The 23309-nt window shown below is 40.2% G+C and overlaps 2 protein-coding genes across 9 annotated transcripts; both read left to right on the top strand.

Annotated features, from left to right (window-relative positions):
- The first annotated feature begins 689 nt into the window (after positions 1 to 689).
- Positions 690 to 6903, top strand: LOC308101673 (E3 ubiquitin-protein ligase TRIM47-like). Of its 6 annotated transcripts, none has more exons than XM_080451116.1 (6): positions 690 to 778; positions 1248 to 1403; positions 3521 to 3795; positions 4145 to 4402; positions 5175 to 5405; positions 6585 to 6903. In XM_080451116.1, exons 2-6 carry the CDS (start codon positions 1322 to 1324, stop codon positions 6633 to 6635), a joined length of 897 nt encoding a protein of 298 aa, XP_080307242.1. In that variant the 5' UTR covers positions 690 to 778; positions 1248 to 1321; the 3' UTR covers positions 6636 to 6903. The 6 variants fall into 6 exon arrangements, with proteins under 6 accessions (XP_080307242.1, XP_080307237.1, XP_080307240.1 ...); XM_080451112.1 differs by lacking the exon at positions 6585 to 6903 and adding an exon at positions 1833 to 1891 and having other exon boundaries at positions 761 to 778; positions 1350 to 1403; positions 5175 to 6177; XM_080451111.1 differs by lacking the exon at positions 6585 to 6903 and having other exon boundaries at positions 5175 to 6177.
- Positions 6904 to 7861: 958 nt separating this feature from the next.
- On the top strand, positions 7862 to 22931 carry LOC308101669 (uncharacterized protein). 3 transcript variants are annotated; one of them, XM_080451106.1, is made up of 14 exons: positions 7862 to 7930; positions 9024 to 9220; positions 9605 to 9717; positions 10073 to 10244; positions 10697 to 10809; positions 11217 to 11388; positions 11843 to 11955; positions 14152 to 14457; positions 16406 to 16501; positions 16784 to 16887; positions 19204 to 19279; positions 20285 to 20429; positions 20918 to 20944; positions 21296 to 22931. In XM_080451106.1, exons 2-14 carry the CDS (start codon positions 9052 to 9054, stop codon positions 21859 to 21861), a joined length of 2172 nt encoding a protein of 723 aa, XP_080307232.1. In that variant the 5' UTR covers positions 7862 to 7930; positions 9024 to 9051; the 3' UTR covers positions 21862 to 22931. The 3 variants fall into 3 exon arrangements, with proteins under 3 accessions (XP_080307232.1, XP_080307230.1, XP_080307231.1); XM_080451104.1 differs by having other exon boundaries at positions 11792 to 11955; XM_080451105.1 differs by lacking the exon at positions 7862 to 7930 and having other exon boundaries at positions 9023 to 9220; positions 11792 to 11955.
- Positions 22932 to 23309: the final 378 nt, after the last annotated feature.

The raw sequence follows: 23309 nt of genomic DNA, 5'->3' as shown, positions 1-23309 counted from the left end.
GTATTTTTGAAAGTGGAAAATTAAATAAGCGTTTAAGCCAGGGAAACCTTGCAACCAGGAAAAGACCAGATACCATTTTACAATATCCCAAATCCCAGATATCTCATATCATGATACTGATATATTCTAAAACGTATACAGTACATATTTAAACATTAAAAAATGTCCTTTGTAAATTAGATTCTGATATCATCATCACATGTAAATATATCATCTATGATATCGTCCAAAACTGTTACTTTTCAGGATTCAGATTCAAAAATAGCAAAAGTAGCAGATCTACAAGCTCAAACCGTGTTGCTTCGCGTCGCATTTCGAGTTTGCGGATCTGATACTTTTGATGCTTTTGTGTGACGCTGTAGTATGATCAAGTAGGGTGTTAATTTACGAAAAAACACAAAGAGTTAGAATATGGAGATAGGAGGTTTCTGCTAGGCTGGTAAACCCTCCCTCCAGTGAAACAAATGGGTAGTAAATAAATCCACAACCTATGTTACATGGTCTTGCATTGAATAATATATATTTTTTTAATTGCTTATTGTTGAATGTTGATCCAGCAAACTTCTTCAGTGAATCTTCAACTAATTTGACCATTGACCAGCAGATACATCTTTATTGGCACCCAGGAAATAAGTCAACATCCAGAGGATATTCTGATAAAGTGCCGCCTCTTTCCCAGCAGTGATACTTGTGGGTGTGCCACTGCCTGTACAAGACCAGACGGGAAAATGACATTTACAATAACACTGACAGAGCCAGAGAAGACTACACAGGAAAAGTAAGTAAATAACAGATGTTTCAATATGTAAATGTCATGTGAGATATATAGCTAGGTTATATTTTTTAAAGTTCAACACTTGAGACTTAGTTTGCTGCTTATTGTGGTAGTGTCTTACAACTGTCACAGGTGAGGTGTTAACTGTATGATTGTACGGAATGTAACCTGTGTATTTCTTATGTAAATTCAGGGCATTGTGCTACTTTCATTGTACTTGCTTTCTTCAATTTCTTCACGACTCAACATGCTCATGAAATATTAGAAAGGACTAGCCTTGGATCAAGATCAAAATGGTTTTTTATTGCGTCTTAGATTTGTGTATCATACACAAATGTCAGAATTGATCAAATAAATACAGTATGTGACATGTGTCTTGATCCAAGGCTAAGAAAGGACAGTGACCCTAAAACCCATCTTCAGCTGAGCTTATTCTTCAGCTTTATGCTTTTAATTTGTATTAGTTTATTAGACGAACAATGTTCACAATTGTTCAACAACAGATGAACAATACATATCAATGTAATGTAAATACACCGGACAGCAATGATAACAGCAATGATCTCATCCGCAGTCCCCACAGAGGTACAAAACGGGTACGAAAGGTGCAAAAGTATACCTCTACAAAGTAAGTTGTATATAAAGTGCAGTATTACAGTATTAATTACAAGTACAGGATACGTTGTCAAATTAAGTAAATTTTAAAGCTGTGGTGTGTGAAGCCTATATAGGAGATTTCGAAATATCCACCAACAAACTTCTGGTTTCGTTCTCATGGTTATTGTGACGTCCACTCCAAGAGATGATGTAAAACACAACTCTCATGCAGACATCACTAGTGCAGTGGTTCTCAACCTGTGGGTCGGGTCCCCACATGATTTTGGGGGGGTGACAGTGAAGTGATATTGTGACTTTTAAGACCATTTTAATGTTTTTCATGTGTCACCTAGACACAGGATCAGACACGAATTTTGACCTGATGGTCAAGATTCAATTCATCCCCTGAGCAAGCAGGCCGGATCTATTGGCTTAATGGTAAAAAATGTCTGTGCTTTAGCAGGAAACCGGGTTCAAATCCGGGGTAGAAGAGGAAAGTCACATAGTGCTGCTTTAAAGGTAAGGTAATTTTTATTTTATTTTATAGGTGTTAAATAGCTGTATTTTCTGATAGTACTCATTGCTATAGAGTGTTTGTTCAGTAACAGGAGTCTCTCCAGCTCTTTATTAAACAAAAATCAGGAAAGAGAACTCACACAGGGTACAGATTAAACAAGTACAATTGGAAGTGATGACACCAAGAAATTAGCTGACAAAATTGGAACTGGAACACTGAAGCTTGAAGCTGACACATTTTTTCTTGATTGGCTGAAATTGGCAACTCATCTGAACATTTATTTAAGTTTATTAAAGAGCTGGAGAGACAGGGAGACTGCAGTTACTGAACAAACACTCTATAGCAATGATTACTATCAGAATATAGAGCTTTAACCTTTTAACAAAGTTTTGTTTCAACCCAAAAATATCACTTACCCTACCTTTAACATCTCTAGTCTTTGTCTTCACCTGTTTGATGTAGCCTACAGCAGCTCCCCATTATCTTATGTTTAGTTTTTTTCTTTTAGTTTTATCTTCTTTTTTACAGCGTCCTCTCATATAACCTAGCCACAAAGCACTGACGTAAGATCCTGATAGCCTCCCTCAGGACTTTCCAAGAAGTCCTGAGGACTTCTTGGAAGGGTCCACCATTGCCGCCCCCAGCCCACCCCAAAAACAAACAAACAAAAAACATCTCACTCTGTTTCACAGCTTATTGGCAGGTTGCCCATAAGGTGAGCAGAGTTCACATAAAATAGAAACAAGCCAGCTGTCTTGCTGGATATGTTACTGTAGCTACTTTGTGGTTTGGTTACAAAGTTGTCTTGTTATCAACCTAGGGGGATAACAAGGGGGAGTAGGGGGGAGCCCCATATAAAGGGGTTTCCTGTTTACCTGTGTTGCCATGTCTGCTTATAATAAGCGACTTTGGGCTTGTTTCTAAAGTGTAGTTGCTTATTTGGGCCTGCTTCCTAATGTTTTTTAAACCAGTGGTTCCCACATTTTTTCATGTCAAGGACACCGAGATTAATATGTATTTGTCTGCGAACCCCCATCTGAATAACAAAAAAAAAAGTTTTTCCCCAATAATATTTGAAAATAGCAAATCTACAAGCTCACTTTTTGCATTACGGAACGCACACACTTTGTTACATTTAGTGGTTTTATTTCATCATAGCGCAACATATGGTGAAGTATATGGTGCAGGTCATTGCAACAATCACCGATCTTGTGAAAAATGAAAATGGGACAGCAAAATATTCGAAACTTTCCGCGATTCTGCCAATAATCATATTCTTTGAGACACACATCCAGGTTTTTGTTGGGCCAAACAAGAATCACGTGACGTTGATCCCCTTCCCCTATTGACATGACGTATGTGTAGAAGAATAGTTGCTTCTTTTGAGCTTGTTTTCATAGACATTGAACCATAGTTCCTAACTAAAGGGATAATACACCCCTCTTGCGAAATCTGGCAACACACTGATTACCTGCATTACACCTGCAAACCATTGGGTGACGAGATATTGAATGAAGCAGCAGAAAAGGGCAATGCTGCAGCCCTGGAGAAGGGCCAAGAAATAAGGTGAATAGACTGAGAATATCTGGCATTCTAACCTCCCTTACTGAATTTTGATCCAATCTACCCAGGTATGTCAGAGCTCCCTGGCTGCTGCATCTGTCTGGATAAATTCACACGTCCTGTTTCGCTGCCGTGTGCTCACAGTTTCTGCCTTGGCTGTATTGGGGAATACTGGAGGCATCATTGTGCCTACCAGTGCCCCCTCTGTAAAGCCTTGTTCCCCACCATGCCAGTGTTAAAAATGGACCAAAGGCAAAGTGCCGCTGATCGCCTGTCCGAGAACACCATCCCTTTTCGAACAGGAGAGGTGTCGTGCAACGTTTGCCCGGAAAACCATCGAGCGGTGAGGTTTTTTTTAATGTCTGTACCGTGTTTATTATAAGCCACAATTAACCACTTAAGCCCATACTTTGTTGTCATATGATGAATAGTAAAAAAGGAAAACAGATCTAAGGTGACAAAAGCATTGCAATGCAAAGTGTTGAGATTTCGTGTGCCTATAATGCCATGCTCAAAATAGGGACACCAAGTTCAAAGTGGTCAACAAAAGGGCATTATCACAACAGCATATTTATAAGACTAGAACTGTGCTTTTATTGTATTTCTTTTTAATACAACATATTCCGTTTAATACATAGGGGACATAAATATAAAAATGCATGTTTAAAAAAAAAAAACACAAACATTTCCAGGCGGTCAAGTCATGTGTGGTGTGTGTGGCCTCATTCTGTGACACTCATCTGGAACCCCACTACCTGGACGCAGCTCTTGGGCGCCATCGTCTGGTCAGCGTGTTGAAGAACCTGGAGGACTCTGTGTGCCGGCTCCACGGGAGGCAGCTGGACAGGTTCTGCAGGAGTGACCAGACCTGCATCTGTGCCCTGTGTGTCCAGCAGGACCACAGAGGACATCGCATTGTGACCACAGCCAAAGAAGCCATGAGGAAAAAGGTAACGTTCCACCCCCCCCCCCCCTCTACAGGAAATGTTTTCGCCAAAACTAGCAGTTCTACAAGCTCACAAACTGTTGCAGCGCAACGTGTTGTGAGCCTATTCTATTTTCTGCGAATGTTTGCATAATTTCACCAAATGTTCATGGAGTAGGCCTATGCCATGCCCAGATTAGGGATGCTAAGTAGGCTTCATGTGGTTAAAGTTGGGCCCCACAAAGGGACTTAACATCTTTGTATGGCAGCAGTGCTCTATATAGGAATACAAGAACACTCCAAAACACGCTTGCTATGGGTCAAATCTGGCGACTTCGGAACGGTCGCCACCAGGTATTACTAAACGTAAACCTCAGTAAAACTATGCCTAAAACTGACCTTAAACGTAACCTCAGTAAAACTATGCCTAAAACTAACCTTAATCCTAAATGTAACCTCAGTAAAACTATGCCTAAAACTAACCTTAATCCTAAACGTAACATCAGTAAAACTATGCCTAAAACTAACCTTATTCCTTAACATAACCTCAGTAAAACTATGCCTAACCCAAATGTTATTCCTAACCTAAACCTCAGTAAAACGAATACAAGAATCGCTCGGGGGCGAGCGGTCCACGAAACAAATGGGGGCGAGTGTGTTTTGGGGAGAGCGTTCTGGTTACCCTATATAGCACCTCAACCACTCCAAAGAACCAGTGAACAACCACCATATTTGTGTGTGTGTGTGTGTGTGTGTACTTACGTACTGTATACTGCTCCCTCCCTCCCATTCTGTAGGTGAAATTAAGAATGAGAATGACGAGGCTTGTGCAGACGATTGAGGAGAGACAGAGTCAAGTGGAGAACATCAAACACTGTACGGACCTCAGAGAAGAAACAGGGGGGAGGAGAGCATCATGGGGTGAGGAGATCATCAAAGACCTGGAGGAGGAGATCACTGTGCTCCACAGGAGAAACGCTGAGCTGGAGCAGCTCTCACTGGTCCAGGACCACCTCCACTTCCTGCAGGTCTGTCCTGTGTACGCACACACCAGTGCTGGAAAAGTATTCTCCAATACTCCACGTGATGGACTCGGCAGCTCGTTGCTGTCGGGCAGAAACCTCCATATTGTAACTTTTTTTCCTCGTAAATTAATGCCCTACTTGATCATACTACAGCGTCGCTCAAAAGTAGCAGATCTACAAGCTCGAAACGCGGCACGAAGCGACACATTTTGGGCTTGTTGCTATTTTTTAATCCTGAAGAGTAACATTGTTGGATAGTCTTGAGCCAATCAAACGAAGTCGTGGGAAAATATACCAGAGCAGGAAATGGGTATGCCACCTTTTAGAAAGAGGGGACCACAGTTAATATTGTTTCCCTAGGATGAGCAGGGTGTGGGAGCGCTTGTTTTCGGACAGCCTCGATGAAGGCGTGCCGCCTGAACACTGCGAAGTCCGCTTCTGCCAATTCAGCGCTGTTCGAGTTATGTCCCGATAGGGACAGAATGGTAAATCATTGCCCCCCCCATGTCTCTGTACCTCCGACACGCCAACACCGCCTCACACGCTGTCCAAGCTAACACAGCCGAGAGCTCCCTACCCCTGTTTCAAGCCGCGTTTGGCCCCGCTCATCCTAGGGACACAATTATCGCCTACAGTTATGCCCAGAGTCTATTAGAATGAGCTGATGGGTGAATGTGAAGACACAGTAGTGACAAGAGATTGACAATTAGGCGGGGGAAAGAACACATGGAATCTGAGACAAAAATACACAAATTTCTCTATCAACCCCACAGACAGGCCCAAAACACAGACAGACTCAGACCTTATTCCTGACACTGATGTCATGCAATCATTTACTTGAATTAATCTCAATGCATTGACATTACATTACTGGCCATTTTATAACTTCACTGTCATCCTGCATTTACCGTGCATTAGTCTAGACCACCACCATTGGGGTCGTTGTTTTCCTAATAGTATACTGTAAAAGCAAAACTCGGCATCAGAGAACTAGTTTGCAGAGAACTCCTTGCATGTTATGAGAAAAACAGGGCTAAACGTTTTTCTCCCCACACAATTCCTAGGGGATGGTGCAGTGTTTGATGGAGTAGAAATCTATGTCTTCTGAAATGGTTAAGACCAGGGCAATATGTTCAAACAAAAGGTTGCCTTCAACTTCTTTCTCTCTTGTCTCCCTTGTAGCGATTTCTACACACCACAGTGAGTGACATAGTGCCTGGTGACACGCCATAAGGACAAGACCAGTGGACTAGACTATACTTGAAGATTTGTGGGATAAACTTGATTTATCTTAAAGCAGCCAAAAGTTGAATGTGATGTTAAGTGTGTGTGTATGTGTGTGTGTGTGTGTCTCCATTTGGTATGTGACATGGTATTCTCTTTGCCAAGTCATTGGGTTTATGACATCATAAAAGTTATAAAGAGCAATAGGAACAAAGAGCACTTTTTTGTAAGATTTATCACATTCTTGTTGAGGTTTAATAAAGTTTTTGTTTCCTAATATGCTGAGGGTCTATTTTATTAATAAATCATTAGAAGTTCATCATTCATGTCATGTTAATCTGCTCTGTAAAGGTGTGGATTTGCTATACATATATAATAAAAAATGTATTATTACTACTACCAGGACCCCTGTAGACTCGAGGATTAATTAACCAAAGGATTACGACAACCCTTTAAAATGTCTGAGGAGCGTTTGTGCCAAAATTAAACGATTAAATAAATAATACATTTAATTGTAATTTTTTTTTTTAGCCCATCCATTCATTAAGTTATAATTAATTTAGGCACAATATCACCCCTTTCAGAACCCAGTGTACCTCGAAAGGGGCTAGGCCACTGGGTCTCAAACTTTTTCATGTCAAGGACCCCCAACTTGACACTTATTAGCCCGCGGACCCCCATTTGAAAAGATATGCCAGGCAGGGACCCCCATAAGAGAAGATGTTTACGCTCTAGCAGTGAATCGCAACCATTAATTTCAAGGATCCCCGGTTTGACATGCATTAGGCTACGGACCCCCATTTAATGGCATTTCTATCTCTGGGACACCGATTTATAATGAAAATGTACAAATGGAACCAAATGGTCCCTAACGGGTCCATTTGGTTCTGAGTTAGACCATAAGGGTCCATTTGGTTCCTATTTATAGCAGGGGGCCCCCTAGAACTCCCTCAAGGACCCCTATGGGTCCCCGGACCCCACTTTGAGAAACGATGGGCTGGGCATAATGGTGACGTACCTCGTTCAGAAACGAAAGTAGAAGCTTTTACCGAGAAATGAAACTTAGAAGACTGGGGCGAATTCACTTGTCTTTGTAGGATCCAGTCTGGAGCGGATACGGAAAAGAGTGCCTGCAATTGTGTGCGCAAATTACCGGATATAGAGTGCGGGCTCTAAACCGGATCACACTGGTTAATTGAGAATGAAACTAGGCTTTTCACTGTTACTGAGGAAAACCTGCAGGTGCCTAGAAGTGAAAACACGCAGCACACGAGGGAAGAGCAGGGAAGATCATAAACATTAAGGTAATTACGATGTCATATATTTAAGTAGTTAATGCTCTTTTAATAAATATGCGTATTTTATGAACTTGATGCATTTGTTTTAGAATGAAGTTTAAACCGTGTGGATTCTAGCACTACTTTGAGCAGTGGTGGAAAAAGTACTCGCATGTTTTACTTAAGTAAAAGTATCAATGCTGCATTGTAGAAACACTGTTACAAAAAGTCCGGAATTCAAATTGAGTAGTAGAGTAGTAGTAAAAGTATTGAAATTTGGAAATACTCCAGCAAAGTAAAAACACCTGTAAATTGTACTTGAGTACAGTACTTGAGTAAATGTACTTAGTTACTTTACACCACTGCAGCAGAGTATACAGACAAATGAATGATACAAATAAATGCCATACTGATGAAGGCTGGATAGCCGAAACGTCTGTCATCTTTCTTGAGGCATAAAAAAAATACTTTTATTTCTCGTTTTTATTTATGAACAGTTTATTTGGACAACGCACACACAGTTACCTACCTGTCGCCATCTAGTGACACAAATAGGCTATAACATGGGCTGTAAAACCAAACATGAAAACTATCACTCATAATTTAAGTGTATAGATAAAATAAAGCAAACATACTGTACTAAAACTGACTGGCTTATAAGACCTGTGTGTAACCTACCCGTACACTAGATTTCCTTCCCCGCTTCACTTTATGAGTAATGCAGAACAGTTATTTGGATTTTCTTTTCCTTTTTTGTATATAATTTAAAGTAGCCAATTATGTTTTACCCCCTTTTCTCTCCAATGTGGTTGTTATGCCAATTATTTCCTCCCCACACACATTTATGTGTTGTCACTGCTGTTGTATCCGAATGACTCACCTGCCAGTGAGGAGCCCCCGCCGGGAGGACTTAGTGCTACTCCTCCCACCCAACAATACATGTAATGACCATTATCACCCTCCCCCGAACACGGGCCAATTGTGTTCGCATAGACGCCTGACAAAACCGGATGCACCACGGTGGTGGCGCATTTATTTGGATTTAATGCTGACTTAGTTGTGACATTTTTCCTCATGCCTGTTTGGCATTTATCACTGAATTATACTGTGTCTTACACAGACAGAGCGAACTGGCCACGGTTCAGAAAATGAGTCAACAAACGTGCCACTGTGGTTGGTCCAAAGTTACCACCTATCAGGGCCTGAGAATCCACCAAGGGAAGAAAGGATGCACACCAAAGGGAGTGAGCATCCCACAGAACCAGTATCTTAAAGCCAGACAAGATCTTTACGATATCTGCACCCCTGTGAAGGATGGTGAGTGTGTTGTCATACTGTCACAATTATGACATTTTACGTGACGATTAATTGTCGCTCAAAAAATTGCGATTAACGATTTAACTGTGTTTCTAGATCTGCTATTTCCACCATTTTTGAAAATGATTGAAAATATAAGAACATTTTAACATGGAAATGATTGATCATTATGGCGATTATGCAAAAAAAAATTGCGATCATCTCAAATAATTGTGATTTGGCGATTATGTAATAATTGTGTCAGGCCTGGTGAGTAGTCTAGTCTAGGCCTAGTCTATTTTCTCTACCATTTATGATCTCCTTCTGGTCAATGCATAATGTATTGGTTTATAGGATGTTCTCAAAGAAGAGATTTTCGACAACGATCAATGCCTTCTCTTGCAGGCAGAGAAGACTTAAATACACATTTTCAATCTCCGCACCATTACATCCAGAGAGCCACAGAAAGATCATCTGAGACTGTTCAAAGGGCACTTAATTTCGACAATTACGATCTGGTACAGTATGGCATGTGCCTTGTTGGTCCTGTTTATTTGTTCTTGTTTAGTTTTTTAGACCTGTGAAGAATGTTAAACTTACTGTGTGTGTGTGTGTGTGTGTGTGTGTGTATATATATATATATATATATATATATATATATATATATATATATATATATATATATATATATATAAACACACACACGCACACGCACACGCACACGCACAAGCACACACACAAGCACATACATAGCCCTCCAGGGATGGCCCTGACTGTCAGGTGCTCTGACTGAGGTGTTTATTCTAAATCCAGTGTTATCTTTTAATAATTTCTGAATACATTTCTATCTCAATTATCTGGGCCACCGTTCAGAAAACGAGTCTCCAAACGTGCCACTGTGGTTGGTCCAAAGTTACCACCTATCACGGCCTGAGAACCCATCAAGGGATGAAAGGATGCACGCCAAAGGGAGTGAGCATCCCACAGAGCCAGTATCTTAAAGCCAGACAAGATCTTTATGATATCTGCACCCCTGTGAAGGATGGTGAGTGTGTTGTCGTGCGACATGTAGGCCTGTCACAATTATGAAGTTTTACGTGACGATTAATAGTCGCTCAAATAATTACGATTAACGATTTAACTGTTTCTGTAAAAAGCTGATCTACAAGCTCTAAACGCATCACATGGCGACGCATTTTTAGCTTGTAGATCTGCTATTTCCACCATTTTTGAAAATGTTTGAAAATATAAGAACATTTTAACATGGAAATGATTGATCATTATGGCGATTATGCAAATAATTATTGCGATCATCTCAAATAATTGTGATTAGGCGATTCTGTAAGAATTGTGTCAGGCCTGGTGACTAGTCTAGTCTAGGCCTAGTCTATTTTCTCTACCATTTATGATCTCCTTCTGGTCAATGCATAATGTATTGGTTTATAGGATGTTCTCAAAGAAGAGATTTTTGACAACGATCAATGCCTTCTCTTGCAGGTAGAGAAGACCTAAATACACATTTTCAATCTCCGCACCATTACGTCCAGAGAGCCACAGAAAGATCATCTGAGACTGTTCAAAGGGCACTTCATTTCGACAATTACGATCTGGTACAGTATGGCATGTGCCTTGTTGGTCCTGTTTATTTGTTTTTGTTTTGTTTTTTAGACCTGTGAAGAATGTTAAACTTACTGTGTGTGTGTGTGTGTGTGTGTGTGTGTGTGTGTGTGTGAGTGTGTGAGTGTGTGTGTGTGTGTGTGTGTGTGTGTGTGTGTGTGTGTGTATATATATATATATATATATATATATATATATATATATATATATATATATATATATATATATATATATATAAACACACACACATGCTCACGCACACGCACACACACATACATAGCCCTCCAGGGATGGCCCTGACTGTCAGGTGCTCTGACTGAGGTGTTTATTCTAAATCCAGTGTTATCTTTTAATAATTTCTGAATTCATTTCTATCTCAATTATTTGGGCCACCGTTCAGAAAATGAGTCTCCAAACGTGCCACTGTGGTTGGTCCAAAGTTACCACCTATCAGGGCCTGAGAATCCACCAAGGGATGAAAGGATGCACGCCAAAGGGAGTGAGCATCCCACAGAACCAGTATCTTAAAGCCAAACAAGATCTTTATGATATCTGCACCCCTGTGAAGGATGGTGAGTGTGTTGTCGTGCGACATGTAGGCCTGTCACAATTATGACGTTTTACGTGACGATTAATAGTCGCTCAAATAATTACGATTAACGATTTAACTGTGTTTCTGTAAAAAGCTGATCTACAAGCTCAAAACGCATCACATGGCGACACATTTTTAGCTTGTAGATCTGCTATTTCCACCATTTTTGAAAATGTTTGAAAATATAAGAACATTTTAACATGGAAATGATTGATCATTATGGCGATTATGCAAATAATTATTGCGATCATCTCAAATAATTGTGATTAGGCGATTATGTAATAATTGTGTCAGGCCTGGTGAGTAGTCTAGTCTAGGCCTAGTCTATTTTCTCTACCATTTATGATCTCCTTCTGGTCAATGCATAATGTATTGGTTTATAGGATGTTCTCAAAGAAGAGATGTTCGACAACGATCAATGCCTTCTCTTGCAGGCAGAGAAGACCTAAATACACATTTTCAATCTCCGCACCATTACGTCCAGAGAGCCACAGAAAGATCATCTGAGACTGTTCAAAGGGCACTTAATTTCGACAATTACGTTCTGGTACAGTATGGCATGTGCCTTGTTGGTCCTGTTTATTTGTTTTTGTTTTGTTTTTTAGACCTGTGAAGAATGTTAAACTTATTGTGTATATATATATATATATATATATATATATATATATATATATATATATATATATATATATACATATATATATATACACACACACACACACACACACACACACACACACACACACACACACACACACACACACACACACACACACACACACACACACACACATATAGCCCTCCAGGGATGGCTCTGACTGAGGTGTTTATTCTAAATCCAGTGTTATCTTTTAATAATTTCTGAATACATGTCTTTTATCTACAAATTTGTTCACTTGGGCCGAACAAATTTAAGCCATTTTCTTGACACTATTTACCTGTATTTGTGTTGTAAAAACATACTTCAGCGGCTACATTGTATCCTGAGCCGATGAAAACCAAAACCGTTAAATAATGTATTTCTTGGAATGTATTCCAAGTTACTTTATTTTAGTAATATACTACTATAACTTATTACCTTCCTTTTAAAGTAATACATTTTGTTACATATTACTGTCTGAGCAACAGTAATATATTAATATTACATATTACTTTTTAGTTACTTAAAAAAATAAGCTAACATTCATATTACTGTCTAAGCAACAGTAATATATTAATATTACATATTACTTTTTAGTTTCTTAAAAAAAGAAGCTAAAATTGAACAATTAAATAATCTAGATTTTGTATTATTATTATTATTATTATTAGCCCACACATTATTTTTGAGACACAGAGATGGCAGATGGGCAAACATTTAAATTATAAGATAGGATTATAAATTACATTAATGAATCAATGTATTTACTTAAATTAATCAATTCATAAATAGACATATACCTTCCATAATCAGGCATGCAAACAGCCCCAAGGTGAAAAAGGTGACAACATGTTGGGTTTTTTTCGGGTCAGGTGTCACACAATTGCCCTATTTGGATTCAAAACGGCTATTGTAGCTGAAAAGCTACAAGTTTGCATATCTGTATAATGTAGCCTATAATGATTTGACAAGACACAAGCCTCTTTCTATACCTTTTTTTTTTAAATTAAAGTCCACAGAACAAGGACTGCATGAGCAGCATAGAATGCAAATGAAGGTGCTTGTAGATCTGCTATTTTCAAACGGCTGAAATGTACGGCTGAAGTGGTTAATGTATGCCAGGGCAGGAAAGCCATAAAAAAAGTCCACGGAAAGAATTGAACTTGAAGGTTAAGGATGATTTTATTTCAATATAGTACAAGAATAACTATCTGTGAAATATAACCCATTTATTTCACAAAATAATGTGTTGGCAAATGACCAATATTTGTACAAAGTTATACTGGTCTCAATATATGTCACTTTCAGCCCTGGTCTTCACTGACTGAAGTAGGGGTCACATGAATCATGATTCACAGATTAGATATTTTATGTATTTTCCCCACAAGTTATTTTCATTCAAATGAAATGTGATTGAACTTGCACTAATAATGACTTAAGTTGATTTTTCACTATTTAAAATATAATATTTCTTAATTATTAATAATTATAATTATAGCTTGTAGATTGGCTATTTTCACCATTTTAAATTGGGCTCACGATATCGATACGATATATGGCACTTTTTTATTATGAAAATATATGGGGGGGGAAAGCAAATGCAAACAAATGAAAACGTATCACGATATATCGCAGGACGATATATCGGCACACCCCTACAAATAATGGATTTTATCGATACTAAGTACTTGTGCGTTGTATTTAGCAATTTTGAGAAGGAAAAAAGAGAGGGGGGTTTAATTACTTTTCCATTACATATTACACTTGGTTTATCCATAAATGTGTGTAATCTCTGTGTTCATGTCAAGGTGCGGGGTTGTCCATACTAGTCTGTGTTCAAATACAATGTCCATGTATTTGCCAGAGAATCACTGTGTTCACTTATTTACATCCATAATAATAACATTTTCCCTTAAAAAAACCTGCACTCTCCACACGTTTCACACAGATAAAAACGTTTTGCTAAATAGTTACTTTATCGATTTTGAATCCTTGTATCGTATCGCCTTGAATGAACCAATATCGTCCATGTATTGTATCGTCAACCATGTATCGTGATGCGTATCGTATCGTTGTTCAAATGTTTTGTTACACACTCCCTAGGTTGGTCCCATGGGTGGGAACCCCAACCAGGCCATGGGCATGCACGGGCAGCAGATGAGGCTCCCCGCCGGGCACCCTCTGGTCCAACAGCAGCTTCAACAGCAGCAGCTACAGCAGCAGCAGAAGCAACAGCAGCAGCAACAGGCCCTGCTGCAGCAACAACAGCAACAACAGGCAGCTCAGCAACATCAGCATGCTTTAGGAGACCCCAGCGGTGCGGCAGGGGACATGGGGGTCCAGCAGATACTCCCCGACATGCAGGCTCAACAGCAGCAAGGCATGATGGGGGGCCCACAGCACATGCAGGTGGGCAGTGGTGTAAAGTAACTAAGTACATTTACTCAAGTACTGTACTGAAGTACAATTTTGAGGTACTTTACTGGAGTATTTCCAGTTTTCAGTACTTTTACTTCTACTCTTACACTACTAGTACTTACACTACATCTCAGAGGCAAATATTGTACTTTTACTCCGCTACAGTTATTTGAAAACTTTAGTTTCCCCACGGTCATGAAATTTCTGGAAATATTTTGAAATTATAAAAAACTTTTTCCAGTCCTGGGAAAGGTTTGGAATTCATCAAGGGTCCTGGAATATCCTGGAAAAATATTTGGCTATGCATTGTTTTTGGCTATTGATTTTGTTTATAAAAAACGTTTTCCAAAACATGTATATAACACAAAACATTTTTCTCCGAACGGGCTGCGTGATTGCAGCCTAATGTATACCGGACGTGACAAAAAAGAACAGATCTACAAGCTTACAACATGCTGCAGAGTGTTGCGTAGTTAGTTAGTAAATTTGGTACGAAATTTGGAATGCAATTATACCATTCTATATTCTATGCTTTATTTTTGCTACACTGCCTATCTTTGGGCATTGTACATAGGAGTAAGAGACACATTATTGCGCTGAATGATTGTTATATAGGCCTGGAAATTGGGCTAAATATTCTGGAAAAGTTTTGGAAATGTTTTGGAAATTCATTGCTAAAAATGTGTGGGGACCCTGATTGTTTTAAAATAATAATAAAAAAAGAACATACAAGGTTTCCAACCAACAGCGACAATATATAGCCTATACTGTATATGGTTCTGTATCAGTATATGAGTCAGTTTTAGCAGATTTCATTCTAATTGGCTAATATGACTGCCTATGAATTTCATGGCCTGGGTAGGTAAACCTGGCCTGGCAGAGATATGCCCTGTTGCGCACAGCAGAACAACCGGTGAAAGCAATGAACTTAAACGAGGACTGGCCTGCGCGGCAAAAACGGCTCAAACTATGTCAAACTGTCCCATTCTAGCTGCTGAAATAAACTTTCCATTTAGATCATTGTTGACAAACGAACATGGATGTTGTTTGCAAAAGGATTATTTCTATGTTTGTGTGATATTGATAGCATTTGAATTTGTTTGCAGTTAATTTCTATTGTTTACTGTACTGGATATTAAGAATTTTGGGATTTCGCTGTATTTTGTCAAATGTATTGCTGTTGATCAAGACAAAATAAGCGTCAGGTTTTTGCGATTAGATGTGCACACTGCGCTGCCAGCCACTGATAATCAATTTAATGTAATACCTTTACTAGGCTAGATGCTGCGGCTTTGTGGGTGGATAAAAAAAACACCTTCACTTTGGTGGGTAACGCACAAAGTAACGTAGTAACGTAGTGTCATTTTAATAATATATTACAGCTTCTCCTTGTAGTAATGCGTTATATTACCCATTACCGCAATTCGGTAATATATTACGCAACGGCGTTACGTTACTAACGCACGTTACCCAACACTGGGTCTAACAAGATAATACACTCTCACACCCCAAAATGTATATCTTCTTTGGATACATGTGACCAAATGTCCAGGGCACTCCAGGAATGTGGAAGTGCCATTCTGAAATCCAAAATGTAAAAGGGTGACGCAAAAAAACTGTTAAAATGATGGCTTCAGCCGACTTAGCGCCGTTCAAATTAATGTCCCGATAGGGATAGAACCGTAACTCATATCCCCCCTAGTCAACATGTGCCGTTTTTGATTTTTTTTTTGGGACGTCCGCCCAAGAAATCACCTGTTTGCCGCCTTGGGAGTGAGGATGCGTTGAACAAGACACGACAACATACAATAATCTCTTGCCCTCTAACTATGTACAGTATTCTGTAGTATTTAACAACACACACCATCGATGCACACATGTGTGCCATGCTGCGCATGCTGTAGTTACAGACTTCTTTCCATATCTGTTTGTGTGCAAGGCAGGGCAACGTAAAATCAAAGCTGACCTGCGGCAGAAAGTGCAGATGAGAAAGCAGAAGGTGGAAGAGATCAGTGCCTCCCTGAAAAAGTGCAAGGTAAGGAGAGATCAGTGCCTCCCTGAAAAAGTGCAAGGTAAGGAGAGATCAGTGCATCCCTGGAAAAGTGCAAGGTAAGGAGAGATCAGTGCATCCCTGGAAAAGTGCAGGGTAAGGAGAGATCAGTGCATCCCTGGCAGAGTGCAAGGTAAGGAGCAAAAGCCATTTTGACTCTGAAAGTACATTGATGAGATGTGATTCGATCTGATTTGAAGACACCCAGCTTTAAAAAAAAAAAACAGTGTTTAGAAAGGAGGATTTGAACATCACCGTGTCTTTCAGGGAGACCTGGACCGTGAGGTGTCAGAGATCAGTGCCGTGTTTGACGAGGTGATCAGAGTTGTGAAGGAAGCACGTCACGAAGCCCTTCAGCCTGTGAAGAAGAGGTTTGTCCTGTGTGTGTGTGTGTGTGTGTGTGTGTGTGTGTGTGTGTGTGTGTGTGTAACTCAGTAAGCAGAGTATGGCACTGTCTAGCACTGTGCAAGCTCATGGATTAAAGTTATCAGTCGTCATTTGGATCATACAAGCCAGCATGTCTTCTATGGAAGCATGTCACGCACCGGAAATAGCAGTTCTACTGTACAAGCTGACAACAGCTTGTAGATCGGCTATTTTCGGCTATTAGTTATTTTAAGATGAAAGAGTATTTGAAATGGTCAAACTAGCAATAGAATACTTCTTTCATAACCATGAATGGTCTCAGAAACTTCATAAAAGCAAAGGTCAAAGCCTAAATCTGTGATTTCTTCAACTGGTTGACTGTAGAACAGCAGCAACATGGGTTTAGAATGATAATACCTAAACATCATTACATTTTTAGTCATGCGATTTTATTTTAGTTCATGGCTCACGGACACGATTATTATTATTAGTATTAGTATTATTATTAAGGGGCCAAGGCCGTAGGGCCTTTGGACCCTTATTGCATCTCTACCTTTTATTATTCTTCTTCCGCCGTTTTTCGCAGTTCTGTCTATGGCGTGGATTGAGGTGTCCATGAGTAAGGTTCTTAACCCTGGATTGCTAGCCACCATCCCTCAGCACTCTGCTCAGCTGTTGAGAATGCTCATTTGTTAGTTGCATGGGCTGCTTTGTCTCAAATTCAATCTATTCTGTTTCTACATCTTATTGTGCTATTGTTGCATATTGCTTTTTGCCTTTCATGCCTTGGCCCCGCTTATCACTGCTTGCAGCTTTAATTATTATTATTATATTTCTTTGCACTGTATTAACGTATGTTGTGTTGAGTGAGGCCATTACCTTATTATGCAGGGCTGAGGGCTATAGTTTCAGCAGAGCCAACATGCATGAATATGTATGTCAGTCACAACTTTTTTCTACTTTGATATACAACACTGGCTTGAATTTGACAATCATACGACGGTGTAGCATTCCGAGAATAACAGATCTGCAAACTCACAACCAGTCACATCTATGACGTGTTGTGAGCTTGTCAATTCGCTATTTTTCGGCGCGCAACAGGTCGTACAACAAGGTATAATTTGGGCTTAACGCTGTCTGAATTATTGGTCAATGTGTGGAGCATTGATACTTAACCCATTAACCCTTTAAAGGTCACCCCAAGAAAAAAGCATTGGAAAAATTATTTCTTTGCATTTTTTATTTATTTGGGGCAATAGTAACAACTATCAATTATAATTTCTTTAACAGACCCAACAGTTTTCCAAATATAGGCCTCTACCAAACGGTTGAGATGTCACTTTATGGTAATGGTAAAAGTTTCATGCATATACATTGATTTATATGCATTCACTGAGAAATATGTCTCCCATTATGTTCCCAGTCTCTTCTGCTTGTGAGAGTTGATCAGCATCATCTGTTTGGTCATCTTCTTCATCACACAGATCATCAAAATAGTCCATTTTTTATTTCAGCACCACTAACCTTTACCATTAAATGACAATTCAACCATTTGGTTGAGCATGTTTTTTTAGATAGGAATAAAACCATACTAATACATAAATATAATGAAATAACATTATATGTATTATATTAACAACACTGAATTAGCAAAAGCCCTATTTATCCATAGCAAATAGTACATTTTAATTACTTTAGTTTAGCTTCACTACTTACCATAAAGTGACAAACAACCCGTTTGGTAGAGCATGTTTTCAGAAAATTATTAGACCATTATTAGATTTTTTTTTATTGTATCAAGCTACATAATCAGGTTCAGTAACACCTCTGAGATGATAATATGACAAAAAAAAAATCTTACCTCTGAAATTTCAACCAAAAAAATCCCACCTTTCAGGAGTGGATTAATTGATTTTCACTTCCTAAAAAGTGGCTACCTGAGAATCCATGTGACTGGGAAACAGTGACATCTGGTGGACCTTTTTTTGCCATAACATACCTCAACCAAATGGTAGAAAGGGCTCAATCAGGTTGAGTTAAGTTCAGCAATGTTGTCAATGAGAAATAGTGACTTAAAATGTGCCAGGGACCCCCAGAAGAGAAGATTTTTGTTTTAAAAAAAAGTACAATTATACAAATTGTACAAAATCAAACACTTTCAAGTTTTTTCAAAAATGTGCAGCACAGCACAAAGTGAAGCGCTGTGAGCTTGTATAACTGCTATTTTTGAATAGCCAACGCTAAAATCTAAAATGACACACATGCTTTCTCAGTATATTAATGGGTTAAGTGCTCACCAAAAGTCATGTTTTCTGTGTTAGGATACACAGGGTGGAGAGGGAGGCTAATGATCTGACCCAGGTACTACAGAGAGCTATTTATCAACTGGAAACACAGGTGAGATCAAATCAAACACACTGACACATACGAGTGTGCACACACTCTTTTGCATTAGTTCTCAAAGTGGTCCATGGGGGGGTCCATGGGGGGGTCCATGGGGGGGGGTGTACCAGGGGGTCCCCAGCAAAATAAGTTAATACATTCAATCAAACAATCATTTTAACCACTTTAACCATATTTTATACTTTCTGTATTGGAAAATAGCAGATCTACAAGCTCATAGCGAGGCACCGAGCCGCGCTATAAGCTTGTAGATCTGTTGTTTTTGAAAAAACCCTGGCACAAAATATTTTTCAAATGGGGGGGTTGGGGGGGGGGGGGTCCGCAGCCAAATACATATCATTTTGGAGGGACAGCGAGTGCATTTTCCGGCAGCGGCTGCTGCCAACTTTGGGAGTGTGCTGGTTTGTGTAACGCAGTCCCCACCAATATTATTTACGATTCTGTGCCTATCGGTACATAACTCGGACGGCGCTTAGTCGAATAGCAGACCATCGGCCGGTCGTCGCGGGCACTCGCGCCTGGAGGCACTCGGGCGCGACTCCTTGGCCTCAAGGTCTGCTGATTCGGCGCGCCTCCGTCATGGTCCAAAACTATACTTTATCGGCGGAAAAAAGAAGTTGACTGCCGCTCCTCCACCGGCAGTTCCGCGACTGCCGCTCCTCCACCGGCAGTTTCCGCGGCAGTTCCGCTGCTCCGCCGGCAGCTGCCGCTCCACCGCCGGCAGTCACTGCCGGGAGCTGCCGCTCCTCCACCGGCAGTTCCGCGGAAGTTCCGCGGCTGTTGCCGCTGCCGGAGAATGCACTCGCTCCTTCTGTCATTTTGAGGGTCCTTGTGATGAAAATGTTTGAGAACTAAAGCCCTATTGGTCTATCACAGTAACTAATTTGAGCCACTTTGTAGAACTATTGTTGTACCTTCTTTTTAATCTAATCTTTATTTGTAATCACACACACACACACACACAGCCACAATTTATCTTTCTGTATCTCCGTGTGTCAGGCGCACCAGCCTCCAGGTGAGGAGGTCGACCGGGACTGGAGAAAAGTAGCTGTTGACACGACGACGTCCTTCGGCACCATGAGATCAATCATGGCTGCCATGATGGAGAGAATTGAGCTGGAACTGGAGAAACTGACCTCCATCGGTAACATTGACTCAAACGTAATGTTCAAATAGTAAAGTCAGGGAGTAAATACAGTATGAGTGAAGATCAGGATGGAAGCACAGTAACCGATATTATCCTCCTATAATTTCACAAACCTGTCACCAAAATCACCTGTTCTGCCCGGTTCTCCTCAGTGGCTGGAGCAATTGATCTAGATTTGCACACAGGCATTGACCGTTAGCTTTTGCACGGGAAAGTTTTTCACTTTCCCGAAATGTAAGCTGTTTATTAGCGTTTTCATGTAAAATTATTCCGGCTATGGGAGCTATCGTCAGCATGCTTAAAACCGTCGCCATGGTTACAGCCCCCCAAGCTATGGGAGGAAGGGGTCCTCCTTGGGGCCAAAAAGGTTTGGGAGTATTGCTGTACAGCACAGCACGTAACCCAAAGTCTGTTAATACTTTGAATGCACACATCTCTGGGTATGGACTAGTGACAATAATGCTTGCAATTGTTTTACTTCACAGAAATCCAGAGGGTTCCACAGTTTGCAGGTGTGTTGTATTTATTTATACATTTACCATATAAACCCTATACTGTACAGTGTACTTTGTTGACTGGAATCCCCCAGGGTTCTATACTAGGTCCCACCCTTTTTTCCCTCTTCACCAAATCTCCCTCTACATCAAATCTCTTCACCAAAGATTGGGTGAAAATAGCCAATCTGTAAGCTCATAAAGCATAGTGTTACGCTGCGATGTGAGCTTGCAGATCGGCTATTTTCACAGAACCTTTGCCCCCAGAATAGGGATGCTAGGGTTCATGTGGTTAAAATACAAACACATTTAGCATTCAACAATGTATTGTATCGAGTGCCAAAATCAGTTTCCATATTTGGCTTGCAGTGGACGTGAAGCTGGACCCGAACACGGCACACGCACGTCTTGTTCTGTCCGACAAAAAGACGCAAGTGAGAGACGGAGGTGAAAACGAGGAAGTCGTGGAGGCTCCAGAGGGATTCGATGTGTTCGCCAGTGTCCTGGGTATGGACAACTTAAACCCAGACAAGTCATACTGGGAGGTGGACGTCGGCGACAAGACAGGATGGGACCTGGGAATCGCCCGCGGTGACGCAAACCGCAAGGGGCAACTCATTCTGAATCCAGACAATGGTTACTGGGTAACCGTCCATTATGCCGACGAGCATTACGCGGCCATGACGCTCCCGCCGACTCGCCTGTCCCTGAAAAAGAAGCCCCAGAAGGTGGGGGTGTTTGTGGACCGTGACGAGGGTCTCGTGTCTTTCTATGACGTGACGGCCGGCTCACACATCTACTCTTTCACAGGGTGTTCGTTCGGTGGCGAGCTGTACCCTTATCTCAGTCCACACCTGAGACAAGGTGACAACAACGCTGAACCTCTGGCCATTTCTCCTGTGAAACTGGATGAAGATGAAGATGAAGATCTTTAATCTTAGATGAAGCATCTTCTTTGTAATTTACTGTAAGGGCCCCGGCCGTGCCCCTGTTAGTTCCCTCCTTGTGTTTACCATGTTTTCTCTCTCCCCCTGGGTCTCCTGTATTAGGGTCTGTGCACTACTGCAGTCCCTGGTTTCCAGAAGGTGGCATACCAGTTATCTGTTCTAGGTCACTTTCCCGTAGCTTTGTTTGATTGGCTTGGCACAGATTTGAAGCGCCTTGATGTACAAGTACATCCCCTACCCATGCATGATGTACAAGTACAGTACACCCCCTGGACATGACGCTAGTACTGTATGTCGCAGGGACTTGCCCCCTCTGTCTTCTGTCATTCAGGGGCCTGTTCCTCAACAGGTGAAATAGAGCTAAAGCCTGGCTTTACCACCTATCCTGGCTTAATTTAGCCAGGATTAGAGCTGAGTCGGTTCCTCAAAAGGTGAATTATCTTGAAGATTAGTTTAGCCAGTTCACCCTGGCTAAGTTTAGCCTTATCCGATTCCTCAAAAGAGAATTGAAGCAAGCCTACCTTAGTTACCATGGCAATTTAGCTGTGAAGTTAGCCTGGTCAGGAGCAGGCTAACAGCCAAGCTTACTTAATCCAGTGTCTTTGTTCTTCAAGTTTTTCCACAGTTAATTCAACACATGTGTTTGTATATGGACTCATTTGAATGACCCTGCATTCAAATAAAATGAAATCAATACAATAAGATATAATCAATGTAATTACATTACTGAAATAGTGTGTGACCATGAATCATAATTTTTTTTGCTTAATTAATTCATTATATATACTGTATACTGTATACATTAATATTGTTGATATGTGTACTATTTGTCATACATATTTAAGCCAATTTATAATGGCAATGCAGACATCTATTTTCTTTACATTTAAACCAGCATATGTTTGATATTAACATTCATCTCACCAATTACTTGTTGTCATAGAGATTCTTATATTGTTTCACTGAAGGACTCATTGTATTACCTATACAGGATTCATCAGTGTTGGTTTAGATTCTACTTATTATACTGTATGTAGGTACACTGACACACTGTTTGTTCCCACATTAATATACTTTTTATATGTCATATAAATAAACATGTATTTGATACATTTCATATTTTATGAAATATGGTCATTGGCCTCCATTATTGCCATAGTGATAAATGTACACGGTAGTATAGAATGTATAGGTATGTGTGAATATGTTGGATGCCGGACTGAATGGCATCACATACTGTATAAAAGAATTCTCAACAACTTAATTGTCACATCACAGGTGTATGGGGTAAAGTAGTGGTTGAAATGTATTTGTCGTACAAGCTCCCATCATATGCAGTTTTCAAGAGGGGAACATAATAAGAGACGGAAACAATGAAGATAGGTCACATTATGTCAAATATGACCGATATGAGCTGAGTATATATATACTGTAAA

This window comes from Gymnoscopelus braueri, assembly GCF_963280865.1.
Source record: "Gymnoscopelus braueri genome assembly, chromosome: 15".
Classification (NCBI taxonomy): domain Eukaryota; kingdom Metazoa; phylum Chordata; class Actinopteri; order Myctophiformes; family Myctophidae; genus Gymnoscopelus; species Gymnoscopelus braueri.
The sequence above is the reverse complement of the archived record's forward strand: the minus strand, read 5'-3'. Positions and strand labels throughout refer to the sequence as shown.